This window comes from Tetrao urogallus (assembly GCF_951394365.1).
Source record: "Tetrao urogallus genome assembly, chromosome: 7".
In the NCBI taxonomy this organism is placed as follows: Eukaryota; Metazoa; Chordata; class Aves; order Galliformes; family Phasianidae; genus Tetrao; species Tetrao urogallus.
The window spans coordinates 42966958-42987296 of record NC_136820.1 but is presented as its reverse complement, the minus strand read 5'-3'; the positions used below and the strand labels follow the sequence as shown (position 1 = coordinate 42987296).

The window sequence follows — 20339 nt, the reverse complement described above, 5'->3', positions numbered from 1 at the left end:
ATGATGTCATCGTGAATTTTTTTTCTCTGGGTGACATTTAACATCCTCCTCCCTGGAAAGGAAGCTGCAGGTGGCAGTTAGCTGAGAGCAGTGATGGCACTGCTGCTTTCAGCTGCGTGCTGTTGTCTCCCACTCAAAACACATTTCTGCTCTTGCAGGTGTGTATTTTTTTTTGGCTCTTTTTGGAGAAAATTCAAAGTGACTCAGAATGCTGGTGTCCTATAAAACAACACGTACTGTGGGCAAACAGAACAAATTTAGAAAGCAGCCTTCTCACATGGACTCTGGAGCCTCCAGTTACTCTGTGACTCTGCTGTGTGTGGCCTTGCTGCTACCATGGTAAAGGTGGTGCTGTGTCCCAAAGTAAAATTGAAGCCCAAATGAAATTTAAATTGTCCTGAGTATGTTTCAAGATGCTCTGCATCTTTTAAAATTCTTTTAACATTCAAAAAGCCAATGGGTGTGGAGTTTGTCTTGCCTGTGATTATATTGGGAATTGAGAAGCACTTTGGAGGAGGGGCAGCTGCACAGTGTCTACATTTATTATCTACAGATGGATGATATGAGATCTTCTTTTTGTTTGCCAACTTAGAATTTATCCACCACCCATGTTGAAAGGAATTCCCTTCTGTAAATTCCTTAGGTCACCTCATTTGCTTTACCTGTGAGTATTGATATTCATGTAGCTCAAGCTAAATTTGTCTGAAATGTCATTATTTCAAGGAAAGAGAAAAGATTCAAGTTCCTGTGTTTGGCAGGTGGAAAACAAGGATTTTGTAATTGTCCTTAGAAGTTAAAAGATGAAGTGCTTATTTGTCCTTATTTCTATGAAAATTGCCCAGAAGTCATGCCTCATATTTAGCACAGTCTATGTCAGTGCTAAATAGAACAGCATTTTCAACTTAAAATGCAGGGCTTATTCTCCTTTACAAAGAAATCTCAGTGATCGATACTTCAGTTGTTACCATTGTTATTTTTTTCTCAATGTACTCAATGTTGAAACAGTACCTGAAAATAAGTGTTCTGTTTCACCTTTGCATCTCGCAAATTAGATTCTGTGTTGTCTGGTGTGGAGTTAAGATGCCTTTAGTAAGACAGGTGTCAAGCAATATTCAATCTCAGATTTCAGAGGACTTGACAAATACTGGTTAAAAAAAAAAAAAGTATACCTGTTTCTTTTCTGAACCTGATTTTTGAGCCATGAAAGCTGGAGGTTTATAAACACTTGCAGTATGAGGTATTAAAATGCAGAACGAAAAAAATACAATTCAACGGATTTCAGGCCATTTTCTTCTAGGGTGTTTAAAGGCTGGGAGTTGCATGAGCATACTTTTTTGGGAAAGGAATGCATTTCAGCAAAATGAAGGTGTGAAAACAGTTGTTCTACCTTTTTGTTAAGTGATTGCTTGGAGTTTTTGAAGCTCAGCCATTTACATGGTCGCAGTTGGATGCTGCTCTTCTTACGTGGGCAGCAGCAGTGCAGCTTTCAACGTTGCAGTGATTAATGTGCTACCCACCATTTTTACCCTGATGTATAAATTAACATGCTAAATATTACTTAACATCTCTTTGATGGCAGTTGCAAGCTGTCCTTTCCGACTGCTGTCCCCCATCTGCTACTTTGTTTTCAACTCTTTACTCTTCATTCTTACTCTATCTCATCATCCCTAAGGTCGCACTGCGTTCAGCTGTTGCTCACTGTTTCTTTGCTTTCTTTTTTATTTTGCCCAGCTCTGTGCTTGGCAGGTTGAGCTTCTGAAGGGGGAAGGCTAAGTCATGGGATGTGTCAGGAGTTTGGGGGAATGGCTTTCCCCTCCTTTTGAGTTAGGGTTGGAAGTATAAGACAAGCTGATGCTTAGTCGCCTGCCTGCCTTGGTAAGTAGATTTGACTTGCCTTTTTCAGTATCTAAAAGGAGGGTGCCAACTTGGAAAGCAAGAGGAGCAAGTGGAGAGCAAGTGGGTGTTACAGAGGTGGGAAGTAGGAGTGAGCCTGGTGTCATCTCTGCAGGCTTCTGTTGGTTGTACTGTCCTCCAGCTGCCAGGAGTTGTGTCTCTGCTGCAGATGGGAGTTGTCAAATGTGCGCCCCATACCGTAGTGTGTGGGGCTGCAGGCAGTCCTGGGCACGGCGTCTCTTGTGTTGCACAGCAGCTGCTGAGCTCAGCTCTTTTTCGCTCTGTTAAGAGATGGGATTTGAGAGGTGTGTGTATGGTTATCTGACTGTAAGAAGTGAGTGTTTTACAGTGACCTTCATAGGCCATAGGCTTTTGGTCATCACTTTCCCACAGCAAGTTTCTTTTCTTCTGCACGTTCATAGAGTTATATCTTAACTTCTGAAGTGGTGATACAGTCAAATTGTGCTGAATAACTGAAGGAGATTTTTTTTTTCCTTCAGTTGGGCAGTGCTTACCTGTATATTTAATCCTTTGGCTTGGGGCAGTGCCTCTGACTAAGAAGGTGATGTATGCCTTCAGAAATAGTCAAAGCAAGTATTTGTGTTCGTATTGATTTGAGAAGTACTCCCTTCAGGGAGATCCCGACACAAAACTGGAGATGCAGTGAGTGAGGAGAGGCTGCCCACTTACAGCTCTCCCCCTGACCAGCAGTTAGAAAAGAATTAATGTATATTTAAAAAGAAAAACAATGAAATTTTATGTTATCTGTTGGTTATTTCTCAATTTATTACATTACTTTGTCAATGTACTTGCTATCAGTTTTTTCACTTTACACTTCCAGGCAGACACAAACCTCCTTCCTGTTGCTTGAGTTGAGATTTGTTGTTTTAGGTATGGACTTTGTTGTGATTCATTTTACTGTGTTTAACAAGTGGAAGAAACCCTTGTATTTAGAGAGCAATAGCTGTATTTAGTGGTGTCTTTGGCTGTAAAATGCTGTCTTTAGAGGAGAAGATGGTTAGCCTTCTTGTGGGATTTTTTTCCTTTGGGCTTGCTCCAGTGGATGATCTGAAATACATATCCAGTTTGAAGTTCCTTTTTTTTTGTATCAGTGCTTTGCTTTTCATTGTCCTTGGTGCTCTGTGCTCAGGTATTTTCTGTCTTAATGAAACTGGGTGCTTCCTCTCTACCTTTGGGGAAGGTACAGAAGAAGAATTCTGCCATCAGTTTTTATTTCTGTCTGTAGACATTTAAATATTGCAGCACAGTTGTTTTTGAAGTGATTCAATATTAAAATATTTGTTTGCCAACTTCAGGCTTATTTTTAGGTATTTAAATGCAGGACACTTTCAGCTTGAGTGTATTTTATTTCTTAACTGCCCCGGTTAGAAATGCCATAGAAAGTAAAAGTTATGTGTGTAAGAGCAGTGAAAAAGGAATGTTTCCTTAAATATCTTTAAAATGTTGCCTATTCTGGAGTGGATTTAGGAAGGTGCCAGGGTTCAGGCAGCTTCACTGTTAATTGTCTCTAGTGGGAGATGAATATTCTGCATCAGAAGGGAATTATTTTATTTCATTGGAAACAGCAGAGATCTATCCATTAAGAGATTCACACAAGTAAAGCATTATTTATATTTTGTAGCCAATGTGCACACATTTAAGGTTGTAGGGTAAAGCTGGTAAGTTTGCTCTTGCATTGTTATTGCCCTCCAGATGCTTTGTGCATCCCTCAGCATTCCCTTCTTTCTCACTGTTGAAGACAGTGTTCTCCTGAAACTTTCAGCCTGTAGCCCTAATTTGGAGTTCAGAGCTTTTAAAGAAAAGATTCCATTTGTGTTACAGAAGCCTACTTTGGTGTCCGTTCTGGACAATTTTTGAGGAATGAATAAATGAATTTAGGAGTCCAGTCCATTTTGCAAGTTAGCCAAGGCATGGAGCTTCAGTGCAGTAGGTTATTGCTTTGAGCTGCCACGGCTTGCTGTGCTCACCTGGGCCAGTAGCTCACATGTCCAGCCAGGAAATGCTCAGCAAACATTTGAAGTACCTGGTAGGTTTGGGACTCTGTTATGTTTCCACTTCCTCATTTATTAATGAATTCTGTTTGCTTTGCTTACTGGGATGCTGAGAACACAAATCTGAATGTGGAGCGCTTGGTTTTGCTGATGTTTGCCTGTCCTTGTGGTTTTTACACAGCCACTGTCACTGTTCTTCGGGAAGGGCTGTGTTAGGTGTGCTTTTAAGTGCAGGAAATAATTAGTACTTAATTTTTATCGAGTGCTGTGTGTATGACACACTATGAACAATCCATCCCACCCCACAAAAAAATAGAGTTACGAAATACTGTGAAGGATTCGAAGTCTTGTGTTTGAATGGAAATGACCTTGTATCTTTGTGCCATTTAGGAGGAAAAGGCTTCGCTCCTGCATCGCACTCAAGAAGAAAGGCGAAAACGAGAGGTAAAGTAACTATAAGTGTTGATATGCATGCTGGATTTGTCTTTGATACAGTAACCTTTGCAGTCCAGTGCTTTATTCTGTTGTGGAGGTGCTTAGTTCAGGAATGCTTTCTTCCAGTTGGCAAATCTTGTGCAGTCTTCCAGTATACTGGAAGCAACAAAATCAGCTGCTTTTTTGGTCCTTCCCAGAAGCGATTTTCATTTCAAAAGAAGATAATTAAGTATGCACTGGGTGGAAAGGGAATTTTTTCTTTTACTTTGCTCATTTGATCTCATTTGATCATTTGTTGAGAAAATACCAGCATTTGGTTAGTAAATTCTTCCATTTCTTTGCTCTGTGGACTGATCTTGGCAAGCCATTTTCTACTCCTTTTTCTGCTGTGGCTTCCAGAATGACCTTCAGCAAACCTCTTCCACAGTTTGAGTCTCAGTTCTGAAAGTTGCAGTCGAAACAGTGATACTTGAATGCATTGTAAAGCTCTTTGGAATCAGCTGATGACTGAGAGAGTGAGAAGCAGTTGTGAGACTGATATCTGAGTTTTGAGGAAATCTTATTAATCGTGTTGATGTATGTTACTGCCTTTTGGGAATTTGAGCTGGAACAAAGCGGAAAAGAGGGAATACATGTAGGAAGGAAAAAGTTCAGTTCTGAAGCACAATGTCTTGGTGAATGTGTTTCTTCCAGCCTGAGCTGTTTTGTGGTTCTGTGGTATGTGGCAAAATGAGATCCATTTAGTAGCATGGTGTGAGTAAATGTATCAATTTTGACGTTCTTTTGTCGTCTGATATGAGGAGGATAAAAAAACGTGGGCTTGGAAGATGGTTTTAAAAATGCTACTGTCCAGTTTCCATGCAAATCAAGGAAAAACAGAGCTGTTTGCCCCTTTGAGCATGTGCTTGAGTCTTGCTGGATTAAATGCAGTTTTTTGGTGGCTCATCCGTTTCTGAGGATAGTTACTGCTTTTTTTCTCTCTAGACTAGCTATGAGATTGCTAGCGTTCCACTGATTACTTAATATTGTGTTAGCAATCAAGTTTGCAATCACTGGAGTTCTTAACAACGTAGGCAAAGACTTGCTTGTGCTTAAAAAACATTTTGCCAAATATCAGAATAACCCATTCAGACACACATTTATGAATATAATAGTAGTATCAAGTAGTTCCTAGTTGGTGCAGTCGTATTTCTGTGTGTACACACAAACATGCACATCACAGGAGATCACAGGTCTCGGTTCTTTACAAAATGAGTGAACTGTTCTGGTATAGGAGTGATTGGTATTATTTTTTTTAAAAGGATGACTCCTCTGAGATTAAGACCAGTTATGTCTTTGAAAAGTGCCTGTAGCTGAACCTTAGCAGTGACCTTAGGTTAACACCCTTGCAATTATGGGTCACTAATTGACTTTAGGCGTGCTGGGATAAAAACAATATCTAGAAAGAGAAGATATCCACTTTTCAATCAAGCATTATATTATGATTATGAAGAGAGAATTCCTGTCTGTAATTGGAACTCTGCTGCTTGTTCCCATACTTTGTACTCTTGCTGTTGAGTATCTTTTTCTCTGCAGTATCTTTTGGAATAGAAAGCTTTCATTTTGGCCCGGGCTCAGGGATTAATCAGAGGATTTCAAGGACAGGTTTATTCAGAGGAGTTGTTTAAGTATTTTCTTCTTTCTTTCATCTCCTAACAAACTGTATGGGCGTTGTTAGTGATTTACAGTAGCCACTTCCCTTGGATATTTCTGTGATGGGATGTGCTGGGGTGCTGTCAGGGAATGTGCTGAGTACTTTCTCCATAGTACTTGAAGCAAACTGGCTTTCAATTACCCAGAAAGTGAGCTGTTTTATAGGCATGGTTATAACTGCTCATTCCGGTTGGTGACGAAGGCTTCGTAGAATGACTTGCTTTCTTTGTCTTGTTTAAAGTAGAGCAGGAATTTTTTTCTCTGTAGTTTCCCTGTAGAGCTGTTAGACTTGAAGCATTGCCTTCATTTCTCTTCAGATTTGTCCAAATAAACATTGTGTGTTTTGCTTTGTTTTTATTCTCTTGTTGTTGTAATCTAAACTGTGCTGGGTTCTTAATACAGATTTGCCACTTGTATAGAAGGAAGTGGGTCTTCAATGTCAGCTGATCTGTGCAGAAAGAGGAATACTGTCACTGAGTTCGAGTTCTTCAGCTTTGTAGCATTAGAGCTGTCAAATAAAATGTCAGTGTGTTTATGTTGATTTCTGTGGCATTATGTACTTCCTGAGTATTAAGAATTCTTTTGCTATAACCTAGTGATAATTGCACTCTTAGAGCAATAAAAAGCTTTCTTCTGATTTTGTGTGTATTGGATGCAGAACATCAGATACTTTTTTCTTAACGATAGTGCTTAATTTGAATTAAAGAAACTTCCTTTCAAATACAAATTTATCAGATAAAATTGTAGAAATTAGCGTTGGTTCCACAGTGTTTATTTCTATTAATTTATTTTTCCTTCATTTTACAGGAAGAAAGGCGAAGGCTGAAAAATGCAATAATAATCCAATCATTTGTAAGGGGTTATAGAGACAGAAATCATCAGGTAAGTACTGGTTTGTTGGGAAAGAGGTAAAGCAGTCTTGGTGGAAAATCAATTTGCTGTTTTAAAAAAAAAAATTAAGAAATCTTGACATATTTGGATATTTGGTGTGCTGATGAAGTGTAAGTTCTTTGTCCCTCGACATCTGCTGAGCCTCAGTTATTTAGTAGATTAATGCTTATTCAGCAAAGCACCTTTGTGACAGCTGTCTTGAGTGGGATGATGTAACTTTCTTGACTTGACACTTACATGCTTGCAGCTTTCACATATCAGCAGAACTTCTGTGGTGTGTGTGACTAAGGTAGTCTTCTGAGTCAAAAGGATATTCTTTTTAAGCTGCTCTTGGCTTGACTGTTCTGGGAAAGAGTTCTGTCTTTTTATCTTTGCTAACATTGATTGAGTAAACTAGTTGAAAATGCTTGGTGTGATAATTTTGACTTGAGAAGCAACAAATGTGTTGCTGTATGTACCTTTTGAGTTACAGGAAGCAGATACGGCCTTAGATTTTTGTGTATGTGTTCTCTTAATGAATGGGTGCATTTAATTACTTTGCTACCAGTTGGGATGGGAAACAAATGAGATTCTAAAAATGCCACGTCCCTGTATAAATTCATAACCATTATCAGTACACTGATTTGTATATTCCTTTATTTTAAGTACTCTACCCAGAGAAGTGAATTTGATCGCTGTGCTAATTTGGCCCAAACTGGAGGAACCTTTTCTACAGCTAATGGAGCTAATTTGACTCTTCTAGTTCGTCAGCTACTCTTTTTCTATAAACAGAATGAGGATTCTAAGCGTTTGGTGAGTATTGTATATATTTTGATCTGTTCCATTGAAATATTCTTTTGCTTGGAAGGTTTAGGAAGGGATGCAGAAATGGATTTGATTACTTCAAAAGTTCATTTTGCTGACCTGCGCTCTTTTGTTCTCTGTTTAGATGAAATAACTTAAAATTGGATTTTGTGTGTGTGTGTAGTCTATGAAATAAAAAATCCTTTGTCTGTGATTCACAGTAATTTATTAAAAAAAAAAAAAAAAAAAAAATGTTTTTAAGTAATAATGTCCTACTAGCTTTCTGGTAATTCTGAAGGTACTTTTATTAACAAATGTGTTGAAAAAGTTATTTGTAAATATATTTCTGTTAATTTTGGAAGTTAATAATCATGTTCTACATAGTTCAGTGAATATTTTTTTCCTTAGCTGATATGGCTGTCTTATGTTTTTTAACTTTTCCAAAGGAGATGTTGCATACATTTAAGATCAATTTTATGCAAGACCTGTGTTGATAAAAAAAACATGGACATATGTTACGTACAGCTGCTCTTCACGTGCTTGAGACAACAGAACTGAGATGTCATAAATAGTAAACTTGTGTGTATGTTTTCCAGATATGGCTGTGTCAGAATTTAATTAAACAGAGTTCTCAGTTTGTTAAGCAATTGGATGGTCCAGACCGACTTACTTGCTTATTCCAAATAAAAAGACTGTTGGGGTTGTGTTGCAGGTAAATTCTTTTTTCTGTACACCACTGGCTAAAATGCGTTCAGAAATTGCATTGGGCACTTGCTTGTTTCTTTGTGCAGCAAATGGAGAGAACTGTTTATGATCACTATAAATATAGGCTATGATAAATGACATTTTTTTCATGCTTAAGAAAAATGAAATGGTCTCGATTCCGTTGACTTCTGAGTTCATACACAATACATGCTTAAGGAATGTACTCCCTAAGGATGTACTTAAGTGTATTTGCATGTAGCAAGGTCATTACAAGTATTTGCTGGAATTAGAAGGTTTTCTTGAACAAATAGCAATCAAAAAGTATCCAGTGAGTTTGACTATTTTTCCAAGGATATGCTTTGGATGCTCTATTTTAATACTGATGTTGAAAACGCCCTTCCTTTGCTTTGGACGTAAGGCATGTTGAGCATTTATTTTACTGTCTGCGACAGTAGACTCATTATCAGTACTGACCCTTTCACGTTCATTTTGGAGAACCAGTGGAAGGTAAATCTATGAAACTACTGGAGTAACTGTCATCTAAAACCAAATTTTGGAAACGTTATAATGGTTGCTTTTATTAACAATACTCTCTAGAGTTTTGAGGAATCTTGTTTCCTTTTAATGTTGTAAATGATTGCATTCAAATCACTGAATCTTGCTATACTGTATGGGTTGTTTTCTGAGCTACTTACAATTTGGTGCAGAAACCCAGAAAGCAAGAGGTGAGGCGTGTAGTGAGAAGGAGAGTTCCTCTTATGTAAGCTCAGCTTCATGAAAAGTTGTAGCTTTTGACATTACATTTTAAAAACTAAACAAAACAAAACTTTAGAGAAAAAAAAAAAAAAAAAAAGCATGATGGCAGCTATGTCTGCCAGTAAGTGCTTGTCGAAGTATCTTTAATCTGTTTAGTGAAATGCCTTAGCTGTGTTATCAGAGTCACTTTTGCTGTTAATGTCCTGTCTTTCTGGATGGCTTTGAAAGAAAGGACACTGTAGAGGCAGCTCTGCCTGCCTGTGTCTCATTGTAACAAATAGTTTAATTTTGAATGGGCTCTGAATTGTCACAGTTTCAGTCATTGCTCCTAGTTGTTCCGTGAGAAATTTGCTAAAAGGTTGGGGATGGGTGTCTTTTTAATACTTAAGTCTGTAATCAAAGACGTTCTGGGAAATGTCATATGTTTAACTAAAACATTATTTGTTCCCAGCCCATTCTGTAAAGCCAGGAGTTATTATTATAATGGTGCCAACAAAAAGATGTTAATTACTGAGAACGCTTGGAAGAATACATTTAGAAGTTATTTTAAAATTAATTAGGAGAGTTGTTGTAGTTTTGGTTGTACATTGATGTGCATGTGTTTGTGATGAAATCAGAGAAATCTCTGATAATTTAATAATTTAATTAATTATTATTAATTAAATTATTAAATTAATAATTTAATTAATAATAATTTATAATAATAAATTATTTTTGTTTCATTTCATTTGTAGGCTATTGCAAAACTGCAATGACGACAGTCTGAATGTTGCACTTCCTATGAGAATGCTTGAGGTATTTTCATCTGAGAATACGTATTTACCTGTTTTACAAGATGTCAGCTATGTAACATCACTAATTGAACAAATTTTGCACTACATGATTCAGAAAGGTGAGTAGCTAGGAACTAGAAGTTCTCAACAGTACTCAAGAACTGAACAAAATGCATAATACCTGAAGGCCGTGTTGTTTCATCACGTTTTACCTTTACTGCAGACACAAATTAAGTGCTACATACGTAACCCATACATGAAACAGATATTTTGCTTGCAACGAGGTTGCTGCTTGAGAAATTACTATGTAAATTCCTCAGATATTCTGTTCATAAATTCAGTATTCTCCCAAGTTATATATACAGACTTTCACCACAGGGTTTGAGAGTAGCTGGATATAGTTCTCTATAACTGCTAGTGATCGTTATTGTTGTAAATTGGTATTAATTTTTCTTCTTGCTAGCACTGGAAAAAGACACCTTAGCAAAGAGATGGTGACCTAACCTTTATTTGCTTCGTGGCATCATCAACAAAACTGTTTGCTGAGCTGCAATCAGTTACACCTGTGCAAACATACTGAAAGTTAATGAGTTGTGTAGTTATCGCCAAAATTCGTGTTGTCTTGAAGAAACGTTATTGCTCTGAGGATGTGGGAAGAAAATAATTTGCTTTTGTGATACCACTTGAGTTTGCAATGACCGGTAGCTGGGGAAAAATGCCAGAAATGGTATGAAAGCACATCCTGGATCCAGCTTCATGGATGTAAAATGTGGACTATCACCTTCCAATTGGTTAATTTGCAATAATTCTGTACTTGTGAGTTTTAGAGTACGTTCTGTAAAACAAGTCTATCTTAGGCTAATAAAGATGTGTGCAGATTACACATTTTGAAGTTACTGCAGGGAAAAAAGTGAATTTTACTGTAGCACATTTAATTTACTTGACTAAGCATAATTAAGACTATGGAAGTACTTGTGTCCATCTCACTGTTTACTTCATAATTAATGTCTTCAAAGTCGCTTTAGTATTTTTTTTTAGTGTAATATTCATTCTGATATATAAAGGTTTACCAGGATGTTAAATTATAAATTATAGGAAAAAAAAAAATTCAGCTTTCTGATCATGATGAAAGAAGAAGAAGCATGCATGCACAACAGAGTGTGCAGTCTCCTTGTTATTTATGATGGTTAAGTTGTAAAGAAGCTGTATTCAGCTTTTATTACGTATTTTGAAATACAGTTCATTCTCCACATGAGTTTTGTCAATCATAGAATGGCCTGGGTTGAAAAGGACCATAGTGATCACCTAGTTTCAACCTCCATTCCTTATAGTGGCTTTTGTTTGTCAGTTAGAGTTACTGTGACAAAATGTCCCAGACGTTGTCTCGCAATGAGAGAGAAAATGCTATTTATGCATTTGCAGTGGTTCCTGTAGTAGTGGAACTTGTCTTAATTTAGGATTTCATTGAGTAAGAGGAGGTTGGATTAGGAAGAATGAAATCATGTGATTCCATTTGTATTGCAGCGAGACAAAAATAAATTTCTGACAGTGAGACACATTACCCTCTACACACATCTTTGTGGCTCCAATGGTAATACATTTTACTGCTGTCTGAGAGGTTCCTGTTTTGGAACAGTAATTGTATTCTTCAGTCTGCTGAAGCAAGGTGTTTGTAAACTTGAGACTGGATAGCCTTGCTAGCATAACGTGTAAGATACTGTCATGTTTCTGTGTAGAGGGAGAAATTAGTTTCTGAATGAGCAGAAAACAAGCTGTCAAAGAGAAGAGAATGCATTTCATAGGTCATTATTTCAAAAAAATATATCAAATTATTCACTTTATCAGCAGGGTTGGTTGGTCTTTGAAAGTCAAACTGACTGTGAATGCAGTTATTTATCTGAATTTATAAAGTGATGCTTCCGAAGATAAAGCTGATATCTGCTGTTGGTTATGTGAATATAATTTGTACTATTGCAATATAGATTCCTAGATAAAGCTTCTTGCAGTTAATTACAGTTTTGTTGAAGTTATAATTGTTAAGTAAGTACATGTTGTTTTATAAAGAAAAGCAAAAAAGTAATAATGAATTTAAATAATGATTTTACTTATTTGCAGGCTACTACAAGTCGCTTTATTTGTTAATTAATAGTAAGCTTCCATCAAGTATTGAGTATTCTGATGTTTCTCGAGTCCCTCTTGCAAAAATACTTCTGGAGAATGTTCTGAAACCATTGCACTTTACATACAGCTCCTGTCCAGAAGGTGCAAGGTAAATAAAAATAATATTAGATACTTGTGTACTTATTATTGTCAGAGCTTCACAGTTTGTTGTTGTTTAACATCCAACTGTTTATTCAGTGCAGTTCAATTTATATGCAGTAGTAATGATTTATGAAGGAGCATCGGTGTGGAAAAACTTAGTTGAGCATAAAGATGTAGCCAAAGTCAGATGAAAAGAACTCTGCATTTAAGAATTTTGTGGCAGGTTTATGACAGGGGAAATAACTAAGTCATAGCTTGCAAGGAGAATGAGTCAGGTATGTGGAAAGACAGAAAAAAAAAAAAAATGAAACAGGCTCTGCTGCATGTGGTAGTGTTTTGTGTTACAGCAAAAAGAAAAAAAAGCACAAATCAGAATTTTTTAGTTCATTTTTTTATTTCACGATTAAATGTAACTTCAGAACAGTTTTCCATGAGTTTACTTTAAATGTAAAGGGTAATGTGACGATTAAGATGATCAGGGAAAAGACATTGTGTAAGTATTACATTTTTGAAAAAATCTGAGAAATGCAGTGTACTGGCACAGAATTAATGAAGTTTACTTTGCTGTCTTCTTGGTGAATGTGTTCAAACTTGCAAAATTTGATCTGTCATTCCTCGGATGTACTTGTGAGAAGCATCACCTGTATTTTCCATCAAGACATTTTTTCTTCATTTTAGACAACAGATTTTTGCAGCCTTCACAGAGGAGTTTGTGGCAGCACCTTTCACAGATCAGATACTCCATTTCATCATTCCAGCGCTGGCTGATGTGCAGATCGTTTTCCCTTATGAATTCTTTCTGAATGCACTATTATTAGCAGAAAATGGATGTTCAAGAAAAAGTGATCAAGCTCCATGGCTTTTTTACTTCGTGCTAACAGTTGGAGAAACGTATTTGGGTGAGAAAGCTATATGACCTGTTCATTGCTTTTTCATATTTGAGTTAGTAGTTCATGTGTTTCCATAACCTAGTTTGTTGCCTAGCAGTTAGTGGATACAAGTATTAAAGATGTTTTTTAGCCATTTTTCCACTTTTAGGAAGAAAATGCACTTAATTGGGAGGGTTTGGCATAATGTGTTTTTTTTTTTTTTTTTGTTAGATATTTCCACTAAAATATAGTGAAGAACTGCCTGGCTAAAGATCTTTTATTTCAATGTATTTGGTGTAGGATCCCTTTCAGAAGAAGGACTGCTTGTATATTTGAGGGTACTCCAGGCTTTTCTCTCTCAGCTGCCTGTATCTAGTGCTGGTACAAATTGTCAAGATGCAAACAGTGATTCTGAAGATGAGGATGAAGAGATCAGTAAAATGACAACTACACCAGTAAGCATTATAGAATTTCTTTAAATGAGTTTGATTTACAGTATTGGCAAATACAGGCAAAACCGTGATCATCCTAAGTCCAGTATTTTTCTAGATACTCATAGCAGGAGCCATGTTTACTTTTTATGAGTAGATGGCTGCTTACTGCAAACAAATAGAACTGATTGTTAAAAAAAGAAAAAAGCACCAATAAAGCTCTTAGTATAATAGCGTAGTTCAGGTAGTGTGATTTCTGGATAACAGAGCTTTCTTCTTTGAACAAAAACAAAATTGAACTTCTCTGCTTTAATTTTACAGAGATCAGTATTCTCATTTCTTAAGGTCATGGTGACGCTAGGATATACTGAAACATGCTAATCTGATCTTCCAACATTGCATTTTTTTTTCCTCATTGTACTTGAATGTAGAATATGTCAATCTTTACCCTGTTGAATTAGCTCAGTAGTTAATATACATTACAAAGCCTTCAGGGTAGAACACGTAGTTTCTGCAATAATATATAGAGTAGTGTAAAAATGACTTTTCACTAGAGTTTAAGCATGTTGTAAAACTTTGACTAATGAATTGAACCCATGGTAACTTCAACCTCCTAACACTCAAGACCAAGGTTTTGAACAACCGCAGCTGGAGAGATGTAAATTCAGTAGTTTCTTAATGACCTTTATATGATCTCTCAAAATATGTACTGCTACTCAGAGGACTAATGCAATGTGCAGCCTTCTCTTGTGCAATGTGTGAGATTACACCAAACTTCATTAAAGCAAAACAAAGTGGAGCGGGGGGAACCCAAACAGCTGTGTGGGTGATTTTTGTCTCCCACGCTGAGCTGGGATTATTAGATGTAGTGTGTTACTGTTACTCAAAAATCTTTATCAGTATAGTGTGAATAAGTGCCTTTTTACCCAGTAAATAATATATTATCCAAAGTACAAAATAATGGCCGTTTTTGAGCCCCACAAATTTAGAATCAAATATTTAATTTGTGGGCCATGCATGCACTGTAATATATACTGTGAGATCCTATTTGTGCTGTAGTGATGTTTAAGAGGTAATAGATTTATAAAAAAAACCCATAAATTTCTTTTCACTGTTAATTTACAGTAACTTGTTAATTAGAGAAGATCTTCTCTGAGGAAACCTTATTACATAATATGATTTGTTGCAGTACGTTTTTCTAGTGTTTCTTCTGTGCTTTTTTTAAATGTATTCTGTATTTCCAAGCATACCTATCTTGCTTAAAAGAAAAAAAAAAAACAACAAAGGGAATAAATTGGAACTTTTATCCTCCTGTGAGCCAGGGTGTTATCTGCTTTCTTTTCAGGTAGAAAGAGGAAATAAATAAAAGAGAATTTTGAGCTCTGCTCTGTTCTGTGCTAATAAAAAGGATTCCTCATTGTGTACTTCTTACACTAGCTGTACATGTATTAGGCACCCTGAAGTTTGTTGGTTAGTCCATGGGTGATGATTGTGAAAGTGCCATTTCTAAAAGATTGCACAGGAGGCATCCGTTTCTGGACTTCGTGCCCAGTGCTGATTTAGCTGGGGGAGAGATTGGTATTTGCATATCTTATGCCTGTAAATGATCTTACCTTATTGTATTCAAGTGTTGAAGAGCATTAAAGGGAATCTTTCCTGCTGACTTAAGTGAGAAAATCAATAACCATGATCCAGCACTTGCCTGCCTAGGGATTTACACTGACTCTAAAGTGTGATGCTTTCAGGAATGCTCCTGGTATATACAGATGTGCTCATGTTGTAATTATCAGACTGGAAATATTTGTTCCAGTAAAATTCTGATGTGTGTGTGGTTTGTTTTTTTTTTGTTTTGTTTTTTTGTTTTTTTGTTTTTTTTAGAAAGGAAATACTTGATCATCAAAAGTAATTCAAAGGAATTTTTTCTTTGGTATGTTTACAGGGTGATGGGAGAATATCAGGTCAGTACATTACTGAGGAGTGTCTAAAGAAACTGGATACAAAGCAGCAGACAAACACTCTGTTGAATATGGTTTGGAGAGATTCAGCTAGTGAAGAGGTCTTTACCTTGATGGCATCAATCTGCCACACGCTAATGGTGCAGCACCGAATGATGGTGCCAAAAGTCAGGCAAGTATAAATAATAGTGACATTGAACTGTAGTACATCTGAAATTTGTTTAACTAGATAGGCTGTGTTTGGTTAAATATACTGTTTCTAATTATTTTTCTTGAGATCTTTTATGATCAGCTGAAATAAAGAAGAATGTTTATTGCATGGACAATATGGACAAATCACTGAATCCAGAAGTGTAAGCCCATGCTCTTAGTGAGTTGCATCACTGTGTTGAGGGACTGTGGGGTAGAGTTTGTGATCAGAAAATCACCCACAGATAGGTTGGCAGAGATTCTGGGGAAGTAATTTTTTGTCCTCTTTCTGAGAGGCAGCATTTAATGTCATGCTTGCGGAATACTGTCTTATTTTTAAAACTTACAGTGATTTGGATTCCAGTCTCGCTAAGCAGCTGAGTGCAGAATTCGGTTTATTCTCTGCCTCCTTTAACACGCAGCCAGTTATCTCTCTTGCTACAAACTGAAACAATTCCAATCTATTGGGGAAAAAAAAAAAAATGTTGTTGGGAAGGGCTTTGATACCTGAAATGGAAGTAAAATATTAATCCAGTTGTGCAGTATTTTTTCACAACTTTTGCTACAAAATGTAGAACAGGTGTCAGTGGCCAACTTTTTTTTTTTTTACCATTTTATCATCAGTCAAAAATCTGCAAGTATTGAAGTAATTATGGTGCAAGTAGTTGTGAATAAGTATGTAGTTGCTAGCAATAAACTAAGTATTTAGGGAATGTTGTAAACATAATGAATTCAAACTACATTGTAAACAGTGATACAGAAAACTAATTTGGTGCTATCTTAGCTCAGTGGTGTTTATAGCTGTTAGAGGAAGTAAGATGTCAGTGAAACTGTGATTGCTCGATTAGGGTAATTAGTTCTTTGTAGACTAATTGCATTAGAGCAGGATGTGAGACCTGAAGATCATAGCAGCAGTTGAATGAATTAGTACCCCCTTTACTGTTGAAAGTAGCACATTGCCTTGGATAGTAATTACTGAGGTTAAATGCATCATTGCTTTGACTTGAGGTTTGCTGGTGAACTGTGGAAAGGACACTTAATGAATAAAGAAATCCTGCACAAATTTAACTGTGTGAGCATGGCATCTATTTCCTCTGAGAAGCCATGTTAGGTCTTTGCAATTATTTGTGATAACAAGGTAGTTAACATAAACTCAGAAGCTGTGAAGGCTCTAGTCAACATCTTGAAATATGGAAATTGCTTTCCATTACAGCTTTTGTACAGCTCCAAAGTAGTTGAATTTACCAATTTTAGAAAAAACAGTGTTTTTATTGGTAATACTTGTTGAATTATTTTCACAATCAGAATTGATTCATACAGGCATTTGATAAACAGAAGTTGATGTTAACTAATTGTGACTCCCGAGTCAGTCATCACGTTGGGTTCACCAGGCATAATTGCGTCAGTAGCTGTCAATCTTTTGTCCTGTTCAGTGCTTTTCAAACCTGGCCTAAGTTTTCAAGCAGGTATTCTAAATGTTCCTCTTTCAGAGTATTTTTGAAAGAATATTTGATGCTTGTTTTAAAGGTAATAAACCTTCTGCAGTTTCAAAATAATGTCTTTTCTTCATTAATTTCCACATTCGTTTTGCCTGATTATTATTTTTTTTTAATTGCCTAAATTATTTTATCAAATTCAATGAGTATTTAGCAAGATGCTTAACCCTTTTGAAGTTAAACATTAAATGAGTAATATTTACTATAAAATGCTGCTAATTAAGCCATGTAGAAATAGTTTAGATAGCTTAGTTAAGCAACAGTAATTTATTTGCAATGACTGGGAAACTTTTAAGTTCTTAGAATACATTAAATTTTTATTTTCTTTTTAAAAACACAGTGGATCAAAGGCTTTAAAAGATAGAATAGCCTGATAGAAGGACCTTGCTTATTTAGCAGCGTTTACAGTTGTAGTAGAATAATGATAATTAGCACGTGTGAGTTCTGCAAATTTGTAAAGTGAAATACTAAATAAAAAGCTTGATAACTGAAAATAATTGTTTATGAACTGGAAAAAAAACTATGCTAAGATTGACACAGACTTTGGAAAAGAAGAAACAACGAATGTTGTTTAAAATAGCTTTGAGGATCTTTTCCTTCTTGGGGAAAAAAAAAAGATGAGAAATTGAGAGTTTTGCCATTAGAGCTGATTGCTTTTTCTGCTTGTGGCCCCTCAGTACAGCTGGGTGATGTGACTGGTGGTGGTGATCTGCACTGCTAGGAACGTTACTGTCACTGCATGAGCTTTGTAGTTTCTTTGCATTTGGATATGAGAATAGCCCGTAGTGCAGTCTACTTCAGACCGGAAGAAGCAAGCCTTTCAAGTTCCATTCTGATACTCTGAGACAGTGGTGGATTTTGAGTTGGAGTGTCAGTACTTTATTTTCCTCCCCATCTTTAATATTCTGCACATTCAAGTTTATCAGAGTGATAAACTGATAAATTGATACTGTGTGATGGTGGTTTTTTTTTTTTTTTTTTTGCTGAAATGGTCCAGGATTGTATTAGGTACATTAAATTCTGACTGTATTCTGGAAAGATGTGAGCAAATCCAATTAAAAAGGAACCCACAACACAAAAAACCCAACGAGTCTGTATAGCCTTCATTACCCTCATGAAGAGATTTGGAAGACTTTTGTTCATTAAAGCTATACTTCACTGACAAATTCCAATTCTGTAAAATATTTAGGGAGATAATATATTAATTTTATTAATAAATTTAAAGAATACCACAAAGGTTGTCAGTACACTTCGATACCCAACAGCCATTGGTACATCAGTGGTTATCAGCGGTCTGGTTGGTGGTAATTGCTGGTTTGACTGAACTGTTCTGTACGTTGACACTGTTTTATTTACATAATGCTGCTCATCTTACCCTGTGGGTGAGAATTAGTTGGAAAACTGACTTGGGGTGTAATAGGAACAGTCTGTACCCATGTATGTGCTGAATGAAGATGCTCAGGCTGTATGTAAAGCTATTACTGCGCTTCATGAGGGAACATTCCTGTGTTTTTTCTGAAACCAGAATCACTGTATGTGAAGCTTTTACATTTTGATGCTTCATCTGCTGTTTTTTTGTTTTTTTTTTTTAATCCAGCATAAAGAGACAGAAGCACCAAGCAGCTTGCAGAGTGATGTTGTGCATGGCAAGACTGCTTTGCTGCTTTCCAATCTCTGTGCCACCTTGCAGCTGTGCAGTGCCAGCCCCCTGCCTGGCTACAGTGACCTTTATCAGATGCATGAGCTCCTCTCGTCCTGTTGTATTCTCTTCATTAACTTAAATGGTCTCAGTGGGAAACTGGGCCCAATTTATGGCCTAGACTGAAAATCTTGCCTTTAACTAATTAACTTGTAGTGGTGCCTCAGCTAAATTAAGCTTAATGGGTCATTTAATCTGTCCCATTGCGCAGGAGGAATTTGACGCTTTTTTTCAAACCAGAGGTGCCCAAAAATACCTTTCTGGCAAGTAGACATAAATCACGTGGCCTTTGTGAACAATTAGATGCCTACAGAGAGAAACAAGGTTCTAAGTAAATGGCCATCATGTTAGTACTTTGGCGAGCGGATAATTTAATTTAGCACGTGTAAAACAGATATTTCACAGAAAGTCGTGGAGTGAATTAACTCTGTCATAACCTGAGCTGACAGTCTTCATTTTGCGGCTTGAGAGGAGCTCATCGTTTCTGTTAGTTGAAAAATGGTTATTCTTCCAAACTATAGTGATAAATCTGAGTATTAAAGCTTATGAGAAAAATCTATTAGTGAATCCATTATATAAAACCACATTCAATGATCTCATAATAGGGAACTGGTAATATATAGTAAGATTTCTCAAGAAAATTCAGTACAAGGAGATGGGAGGGGATAAAAAATCAGAATTTAAGTTTTAGCTGTTTCATTTGTTTTTTGAATGGTACAGATTATTGAAAATTAATTCCTGAGAGCGTTGAAGAGAAATGTTTTATGATCTTTTTCATCTCAAGTGGTCGTGTGTGGTTTTGAGGCTGTGTGGACAGTCAAGCTTTATATGAACTTTAACTCATCTACAGACTTTGCAGACTAAAGATTCTTTATCTTCAGGTTCTGTAAACTGTAGAATCATGGGATCACCAAGGTTGGAAAAGGCCTCTAAGATCATCCAGTCCAACCATCCATCCATCACCAATATTTCCCATTAAACCATCTCTAATTTTCTGCAATTTCTCTTCCGTTGTTATTTTATGTTGTGTCAATCCCATGCAGTTTTATTTGGAAATGCTGATGTGTAGCACATGCACGTTTACTTCTTATCTGACCAAAGTCAGTGGAGTAAGTAGATTTTTGACCTATCTAAATTCTATGTATTCGTACTCTTTACATTGTAAAATTTGAGCTTTTTTTTTCCAGGTTTTCTCTTTCGGAAGTAAAAAAAAAATACTGAAGCTATTTAAAAATTACTTTTTATTTATTTTTTTAAGCACAGCTGATTTCTCCAGCCTTTGCAAAGACATGACTCCTCAGGGGCATCCTTGCATTTTTGTTTGTTTTCCTAAAATTATTTCCCTTGACTTTGAAAGCAAAATGGTGTGCTTAGAGCAGGAAGGTAGGGGGTGGTTCTTGGTGACGCACCTTCAGCAATGAGTAATACTTCTTTTTAACAGACTGATGAATTCGGTCTTATATGTTTAGGTTGTAGTTACGTATTTATTTTCTGGTAA

General features: G+C 36.5%; 1 protein-coding gene across 1 annotated transcript in view; it reads left to right on the top strand.

Annotated features, from left to right (window-relative positions):
- The window catches only part of UBE3C (ubiquitin protein ligase E3C), a gene marked incomplete at both ends in the record, with an annotated part of 64038 nt that overhangs the window by 3828 nt on the left and 39871 nt on the right, over positions 1-20339 (top strand). Inside the window, 9 exons of the mRNA XM_079538002.1 lie at positions 4296-4349; positions 6840-6914; positions 7569-7715; positions 8303-8418; positions 9902-10059; positions 12056-12209; positions 12881-13101; positions 13372-13526; positions 15442-15629. Of these exons, the coding sequence (XP_079394128.1) occupies positions 4296-4349; positions 6840-6914; positions 7569-7715; positions 8303-8418; positions 9902-10059; positions 12056-12209; positions 12881-13101; positions 13372-13526; positions 15442-15629 (1268 nt within the window). The remainder of the gene's footprint in view (positions 1-4295; positions 4350-6839; positions 6915-7568; positions 7716-8302; positions 8419-9901; positions 10060-12055; positions 12210-12880; positions 13102-13371; positions 13527-15441; positions 15630-20339) is intronic.